The sequence below is a fragment of the Chlorocebus sabaeus genome, chromosome 7, assembly GCF_047675955.1.
Source record: "Chlorocebus sabaeus isolate Y175 chromosome 7, mChlSab1.0.hap1, whole genome shotgun sequence".
NCBI classification, from domain to species: Eukaryota; Metazoa; Chordata; class Mammalia; order Primates; family Cercopithecidae; genus Chlorocebus; species Chlorocebus sabaeus.
In genome coordinates this window covers 22,744,864-22,754,119 of record NC_132910.1, presented here as the reverse complement: position 1 = coordinate 22,754,119, position 9,256 = coordinate 22,744,864, and the positions used below count along the sequence as shown (strand labels likewise).

The following is a 9,256-nucleotide window of genomic DNA, read 5'->3' as shown; positions in this document are numbered from 1 at the left end:
CTGAGTGTGTATAGGTAAGCTTTTCTCAAATACAAATTAGAATGATTTTAAAAGTTATCTGCTACTCTCTGAGATATTTGTTTTCATAGAGTTTATATTTTCTATTAATCTCAGTCTTTCTCTGTAATGCCTAAAGGATTTCTTCAAGTGTTTTGTGATTCTTATTGTCCTATCTACACATTTTACATTTTAGAACTTGAGACAAATATTTGACAGGGAGCTTTATGTCTGCAGGAGAGTCTTGTTGATTCTTACACCTTGCCTAGTTATACAGAAAGGTAATGAGTCATTAATGTCAGAATGAGGAGAGCTTTTTAAAAGGGGTTCCTAATTTCTCCCAAGGCAATTGGTTCAATCATCTTAGAGAAGAACCCTCTGATATTTTACGTAAGATAAGAAACTGGCATTAGGTTGATTGGCAAGTAGAGGTGGGAGAGGGAGTTCTATATACAGTAGTTCCCCCATTTGTGGTTTTGCTTTTTGCAGTTTGAGTTGCCCACATTCAACTGCGGTGCAAAAATATTAAAAATTCCAGAAATAAACAATTCGTAAGCTTTAAATGGCATGCCATTTTCAGTAGTGTGATGAAACTCTGTGTTATCCTGCTGCATCTTGCCTAGGATGTGAATATTCTCTTTATCCAGTGTTTCTACACTGGCTATGCCACCAACTTTTTACTCATTTAGTAGCCACCTGGATTATCAGATTGACTGTTGCAGTGTTGCAGTGCTTGTGTTCCAGCAACCCTTACTTTACTTAATAATGGCCCCAAAGTGCAAGTCTAGTGATGGTGAATTCTTATAATTGTTTCATTTTTGTTGTTGTTAATCTCTTACTGTGCCTAATCTATAAATTAAACTTTATCATAGGTATGTATCTATAGGAACAGCCATAGTGTATGTAGGATTCGGTACTATCCACTGTTTCAGGCATCCACTGCAGGTCTTGAAATGTATTCCCTACGGATGGGGGGGATTACTATACACATCTACTGTTGACATCCATTCTCAGCCAGCCCCACTTCCCATTCCCATCTTCAGTACTGCCTGCAATATCTGAGTCCAAGGCTTCATGAGATTCTCTTGGCCATCCATCTATGGCCTTTACTGTGGCTTACTTTGCATGTGTTCTACTCCATAGGTGGCTTCATCATTCAAACTTGCATTTGCCTTTCATCATTCTGAACTTTGTGGGAGTCTCTGGTTCACCTGTGCCCTCTTCCATAATGTTTTTATTAAGAATCGTTGTAATAGAGTCTTCAAAAGGGAGGTCTTGGCTCACCAATTTGTATAGAAATTATTTTTGTATTTAAAAAAATAAATCTTGGAGGCAGGATAGGAAGTATGTATTTTTCTCTCAACACGAAAACCTGGAGGCATGGGCACCAGTGGAAAGGGTATTTCACAACCCAGGTAGTAGATGATGGACATCTAGACCAATGTAGTGGTCATGAAGATATGTATAACAAGTTGATGATTTTGATCTGCTAAGGAGGTAGAACAGCACTCATGGTTCATTGAAGGAGTGAAATAAGAGGTGGGAATTAAGAATGACATTCAGGTGCCTGAACTAAGCTACTACCTGGCAGATGGCATTCTTTGTGACATAGGGAACTTGAGAGATATGCTTCAGTGGGGTAGATGGGTAAGTTTTGATTTGGATAAGTTAACACATGTCATTTAAATCCAAGTGTTCTGGAATCAGTTGAACATCTAAGTCAAAAGTTCAGGAGAGATCTGAACTGAAAGTGCAGATTGTGTAGTTATCAGCATATGGATGCTATTTGAAGACACATAGGTGGCTTCAAATGGGTACCATTGCTGTGACAGAACAAGAGGAGTAAGAGTCATGCCTTGGGCAGAAACCTGGAAGAATACAAGTATGAAACAGACAAGAGGAAGGGGAGCTCACAAAAGCACCTAAGAAGAAAGAGAAAGAGACAAAGGATTAAACACCGACAATTTGTTTGAGGAAGAAATAAAAAGGTGTGACAAATTCTAAGAAGATTTAGGCATAAATATATGAGAAAATCCAGGAGACAGAAGTGTCCAGAAGCTCTGCTGCCCATCTGATGCACCCTCCTGGCAAAGCCTAACTCTGGATCAATCCCACTATCATCCCTCATTTGGATTATTGCAATGGTTTCCATTGGTCAGTCTGCCTCAGTCCAGCACCTCTCCAATCTATTCCTTATTCTGGTCAAATCCAATGAGCTGTTTCTCTTCCAAAAACCCTTAGCAGATTGCCACTGCCCTTTAATGTCAGGCCAAACTCTGAGCTGCAGGAAGGGTACCATGGTGTCAAACACTACCGAGAGGTACACTATCTCCAGGAAACACATCACGGACCTTGTATTCTCAGAAACTATCATCTCTGAAAAGCCTCGTTCAGACCTTCCCTGGTCAGACCACAAGCTCCTAACTGGCCAATGTGTTCAGTCGGATATGCTGGTACTTAGTCTCCACAAAAATGTACTGTTCCTTGAACTTTCCACATTCTCTTTCTCCTTCAGCCCCTTCTGTCTTAACTGCCATGGTGTTTCCTCTGCGTAGGCCAATCTTCTCACCGTCTACCTGCCTTCTTCCACACATGCTTCAGGTCTCCACTCAACTATCCCTCCAAGGTCCACCCAGTATCCATTAGTCAGGTTTATTCTCCCATTTCCCCATCCTTTTACAACACTTACTGTAATTTATAATACTGTATTTACAATTTTTAAGTTTATTTATTATATATCTCCTCTTCTAAAACACACAATTCATTAGGGCAGGGATTATATCTTTTTTTTTTTTTTTTTTTTTGTTCGTTGCTTTAACTTAACAAAGAGTCTGGCACACAGATGTGCCATTATTATTAAATTAGTAATAGAACAAATGAATGGCAATTCTCTGCCTGCACCATTTCGTCTTACATCTTCCAGGTTTGAAATGTCTCTAACCACTTTCTTAATTCCACTTCAGACTATTTGTCTGGCAAACACTTGCTCACACACACAAAACAAACAAACAAACAAACAAACAAAAAACTGACAGATTGCTTTGAGACTTCCTGACAATTTGGCCTCTTATTCCCACAAAGAATTGTTAACTTCTTCATTTGGCCATCCCCGGTACCCAGCACATACTTCTATTATAGTGCTTATAAATTGTTATTGCACTACTTTGACTACACGTCTTTCTTTCTCATTTGATGGTTACTTGAAATTAAGAATCATGTCTTATTTTTGGTTCTTCAGCAACTACCTCATTCAATGTTTATCAAGGATGAATGAACAAAAATCAAATATGGATTAATATTTTCTTCATGTCCCTAAATCATTATTCAGACCACTAATTACAATTTATTTTTACCTTTAAGATATTTAATCAGGTTAATAATTTAATCAGTGAATTAATAATTCAGTCAATATAAAAGACCAGTTGTGGTGTCCTGCCTCTGAACTAAAAAACCCAATTCTTAAGTATTTGAATGTATTTTATACAGTTTTAAAATATCTTCTTCCTGTCAAGACTAAGCTATTCTTGCTACATCAATTCTCTTATCAATAATTTTCTCTGTTGTTTCTAATTTCCTCCATTTAAAGAAATCTATAGATGACTGAGCTTGTTAACATTTTGAATTAAATGAGCATAAATATATTCTGAATGAGGATTTGAGCTCTAAAGTGCTCAAGCTGTCATGCCTAGACCTTGAGAAAGAAGATTTGGTATCTCAGAGGGTTTTGTGTTCTACCTCCTAGTTCTCAGAGGGGACAGGTAGGCTATATAGCATAATGAAGGGTTGGTAAAAATGCAAAAACATATGCAAAAGTATATATTTTTTCATAATATACTAAATATAATTTGATCTAATTTCTTGACTTTTATCGTTATGCATGACAATATTATTTAATGAATCTTCTGTGTGTATGCTGAAGATACAAATTCTCCCGTATTAGAATCTATTCCGTGTGTGGCTTCTGCTGCTGCTTTCCGCTCAATGATAAAATTCAAATCCCATTCCCTAGCCCCCATTATCACCACCACTATCAGTCCCCTCATACTCAGAGCGATTATCTCCGTTAAGTTTTCAGATTGAAAGACGGAGCCAATGTCACCGCCTCATTATTTTTGTTTTTACGTCACCTTTTACTGCAACTGGAAGTTCTCTTTCATCCTATTATTTGGTACCCACCCCCCAACCCAACACCACCACTCTCTGATTATAATTTTGGACTGAAGTTACCTAGAGAATTTTAAATATTACACAAAACCTTGGACAGACCCAGCAAAAGTGTATATAATGTATCTTCTGTTAAAAATCATTCTAAGATTTCATTCATTTGAACAATTATTTTTTAATAATTACTTATTATGTTTAGCAGTTTTTTTTGTTTTGAGAATTGATTTACTGTATACCACATCCTGAATTCAAGAAAGTGGTATTTTATATTTCACTAACTTTATAAAAGAAGACAATACTATCTTCTCAAAAAAAAATTCCTATCGCTCTTAGTTGGACCTATTTTTTCTTGCTTTGATTCTTTGCATAATAACATTTCATTAATACTCAGATAATTCTTACAAGCTTTTTTAAAAAATATAATTTGGATACTAATTTTATCCTCCTACCTGGAGTAACTAAAGCAATGTGGGGACAGGGACTCTGACTTAATCATCTTTGTATTCCCTGCATCACCCAAAGAAGTAAACTAATAAGCATTTAACAATTATTTGAGGCATTGAACAGAAACACTTGACACTCATAAATGCATAAAGTTACTTTATTTTAAGTATACATATAATTTTGAAAAATATAAATGCTAAAATATCTCATCTTCTTCATCTCTTAATTCCATAAAAGTCACAATAGAAAGCTTCATAAAACTGTAAAATACTATGTTATAGGAATTTTAGGATTTATATTGGAAAAAGTTATTAGTAATATATTGAAATGTGTTCTGTTCTTTATCATTTTGTTCCACCATGTTGATCTACTTCATTTAAAATAAAAAGATGCATCATTTCTCTCTCCAAAGTTAATAAAGACTTAAGAGAATAAAAATAAGAATATCTGAAAGTGCGTATTGATTCTGAAAAGTAATGTGTACGAATATGTACCAGCCATGAAAATGGCTAAAAAGAGGCAACTATTCACTCTTTTCACATTGTAGGACTGGGACAAAGTTACTTCTGGCTCTAAAAGTTTCACTGGATGACTTTAGCCCTGAGTTGCTATATTTGCCTAGGAAACAGAATTCTTGCTTTTTATACGTACCCATAGAGCACAATGAAATGAGCCAGGAAATTGGACATACCTAAATCTCTGGTCAAAACACAACTTGACTGGTTAGCATATTACAAAACTTTTTTTAAATTTTAGGCTGCAATGAAGCTCAATGAAATCATCTGAAAACTCATGGCCTTTCAGATAGTGAAGTGCTACAAAATATCACTTGATTGTACCCAGCCACTTAGTGCCACTGGGCTTCATGCTCATGCTGTGAAGAGCAGATGTGAAATATCATGAAATATAAATCAGAAAATCTCAGGTTCCTGCACCAAAATCATTAAGTAGTATGAAAAGGATTGAAGAAGGCTTTGTCCCATCCCTGAACAATGTCAACCTCTGTAATACAACTCAAATTATTTCATTTTGTTTTTAAAATATAGTCAGCAGTCAATACATTTCAAGTACTTTAACACAGTTAAAAAAGGAACCAAAAAACTCGGAAGACAATCATTCTCTATTAAACACCAGTATATAGTTGATAAAAGATTTACTCTGTATGGGTTGGTGCATGAGCATAAAATACACGCAAACTGAATTACAGACAGCAGACAACTGTTTTTCCTCCTCTCTTGGAGGTGGAAGGCTGAGGAGAGAGGTTTTTGTTTTCCTACTTTTTAAGTCAGTTAAGTCCTCTCCCCAGCCCCACTCCTCAACCTTGATTGGGAGAAGAGGCAGGGACATTACTGCTCCTGGCACACAAAACAATTAGAATTCCAAGTATTCATTTCACACAGTAGAGAAGATGACTTTTATCAAGGAAAACAGTGTGTCCAAGATATTTTTCTCCCAAACACAAAACCAGACGCATTTTTGCTCTTTTGATAAGGCAGACGCTTGGCTTAGTCATCTCTTTTCTTCCAACAGTGTTTCTGCAACCACAGCCAGGACTTTCTGGTTAACAACTCTAAGCGGACTTTGTCTTTGTCTTTTGAATCCTTTATCTCCGCAAGTCACATTATGGAGAAAAGGGAGAAACACTTATAAAAAAAATGTACTGTTGTAATTTGTGTCCAGTTTGCATAGAAACAAAACCACCGCCAAATCTGGTTCATTCTTAGGCAATGGGTAAATTTAGATAAGATACTGATAATTTGGTGTCACTAGGTAAACCTCAGGTTTTGCTTGTTAGTTTGGTTAACTACTTCTGTTCCTTTGAAAGTAATGACATTTTTAAACACTTCCCTGGGTTCTCAGAATATTGAAAGGATTTGATATTAACTGTTTGTTTAGCAAATATAAGGTAGTATTCTGTGTTCATGTCATAAATATCAATATGGATCATAAACAGAGGTACACATAGGTTTCACCTCTACTCACAGGCTGACATGATGAGTTTAGTTGCTTCAGGAGTTCTTTGATAGGTATAGAGACGGGCATGAACCACAGATACTTGATTCATGATCAGAAAAAAAATGTTTTATCTAGAGCTTTTATAAAAGTAAACAAAAGTACCTTTAACTTAACAAGATCACAGGTTAAGCTGAAACTATACATAGTTTTTAAACAATTTATTGATGCTTCCATGAGTAAAGAAAAAGGGAAAGTCTTCTTATACTGGTTTATATTAGGGTAATTGAAAGCTAGATAATACAGAATAATCATTTTAAGGATAGCCCTAAATACAAATGTGAAGCCAGAATTTGGCAGGTGAGGTTTTAACACGATAACATATAATTTGCCACTATTATTTTAATGAAAAAATTGGGGTCATTATTGTCTAATTTGTATAAATTAAAAGTTTTAGGAGTATCAGATACTATAAAAGTAACAACTAACTCAGGATAATAACATTTTTGTAATCAAAATTACAAGGAGACAGAATAGTAATTTAAGTAACATAACAATGAGTGGGAATCAATAAGTGCATATTATCAAACCAAAAAATGTGGTTTCATTCTGCTTCTAGTATAACCCTCAACAACTGGTTATAGTTAGGATATATCACAGTTGTGGTTATATGAATCCAAAATTATAATTTTAACATTTAAAATGTTTTTTAATATACATTCACAATATGTAATGTATCACATTAAAAATCACCTTTAAATACCATGTTGAATTTGGTTAATAAATGTCTAATTTGCAGTGTGGTACTTTGAAATATACATACATATAATATGTACACTAATATGTTCTAAAAGTCCCACTTACAAAGAATAATTGCCTTTGCATCCTGAAAAAAGTGCATGAGAGTACCGTTACACTGTACTCTGCAGCTCTGTAATCCCATTACATTTTATAGACATGTAAATGGGCTATTAATACTCCTATGAATTTTATATTGCATGTATGAGCTATTATATCAATTATAATGACTGATATCTGGGAAATAAACTATATTTGCTCTCATTTTCATATGGACAGACTTCTTGGACCCTTAATGGATTTTTTCATATGTGGTTTGGGTTTTATGAAAACTGGCACAAGAGACTCAATGACTTTGCCCTCTGCCTACCGTCACTCTTTTGCTTTCTAACATTGCACATATATGCACCAACCATGGCACAGAGCACATACACAAACACACAAATATTTCAAAATGAGAAAATGTCTAACAATACTGCATAGGACATTGACGTGGTCATACAATCAGCATCTGCACCCAGATGCTACTATTATCAGAACGTCGGTTCTTCTCATGACATAGGAGTTTGTCTCTTCTCCCTCAATCTCCTTCATAGAACAGTTAAGTTTCTTTTAAAGAAAGGGAAAAATTGATGCTTAGAAACATGGTGCTTTTAATCTGATCTTGCCTTCTGGCTTACCCTAGAGATTGTGTATTTGTGTGTGTATGTATGTGTAAAAATCACATTATATACAATACAATTTTTACAGAAAGCCTGGCAGCTACAAATAAGAGGTAGAACTACTCAAAACTATGTTTCCTGCTGCAGGAAAAAATTCATTTTCTTTACAGTAATTAAAAAAAAGTTTTAAAAATTGACAAAAAATAAGTTGCAGGTTAGGCCCCATAATTTAAACAACAAAATCTAGGAAGAAAAATATTCTTCAATGTACTCAACAGATAAGTTCATTAAAGGGTTAAAAAAAGTTGCATAGGAAAAAAGGGACATTCCAGCACTTGCTACAATGATGGCAATGATTTCTCTATAGGGAGTAAAGTACCTTCAGGTTTCTCTTCTTTTGATAACTCTAAGATTAGGGTTTACAAGCAAGAGCAAGTTAAAATAGCAGCACTTTTTCCAGTCCCGGAGAGCTCTATAAATGAGAAGGGACTCTGTCTGGAGGTCAAGGTTTGTTCTACCAGACAAAGACAAGCCAGTAAGCACAGCCCCAAAGCTAAAGTTTTAAGTTCCTTCAATATTTTCATGTTATAAAATCCTTAATACTTGCATCCTCTGCTTAATAGAGGCAAAGGGCAGGGTCTGTGTGTGTTTGTGTCTTGAGTGACAGAAGAATTTGGTTATCAGAGGACACATCTGAAAGTTTAAGAACAAAAGGGGTATTCCTCAGATGCTGTTTTTAAGGAACGGTGCACTATTGTCTTGATTGTATCTATGCAAGAGAGAAGCAGAGAGAGCGCTGTATTATTTGGCCTGTGACCAAAAACTGAGACAAAATAAAAGTTAAAAAATAAACAAACAGCCAAACAAAAACCAACGATATTAACAACAAATGTCAGTTTTAAGAAAGACAAACAGGTTACAATGTAGTTTCTGTTCCCTTGCTCCTCCAGAAATAATCATTGTCTTCAGGCTCAAGTTCTATTCTAATTTGAGGCACAACTTTTACTGGAGTTCTAGGAGGACTAGAGAAAAAGGAAAAAAAAAAAAGTAGTAAGTAAATCAGATTTCTTTCATCATCTGTCAAATGTTTATGCATTGTATAGAAGTCAAGTATGTCCTTCCTTGTTCTCTTTTAATACTAATATTCTCTTTGTGTATTAAAAACAAACACTTTAAATGGGATGAAGGTTATCAGTAGAGTCAAGAAATTCAAGTAAAAAAATTTCATAAGATCTCAT

General features: G+C 35.1%; 1 protein-coding gene across 2 annotated transcripts in view; it reads right to left on the bottom strand.

The window, feature by feature from the left end:
- Window positions 1-4,748: 4,748 nt before the first annotated feature.
- SLC4A4 (solute carrier family 4 member 4) overlaps window positions 4,749-9,256 on the bottom strand; it is a 390,757-nt gene continuing 386,249 nt past the window's right edge. For both annotated transcript variants that reach the window (XM_007998838.3, XM_007998839.3), the window contains one exon: window positions 4,749-9,040. In XM_007998838.3, coding sequence (XP_007997029.3) covers window positions 8,935-9,040 — 106 coding nt within the window. In that variant the 3' untranslated portion in view covers window positions 4,749-8,934. The remainder of the gene's footprint in view (window positions 9,041-9,256) is intronic.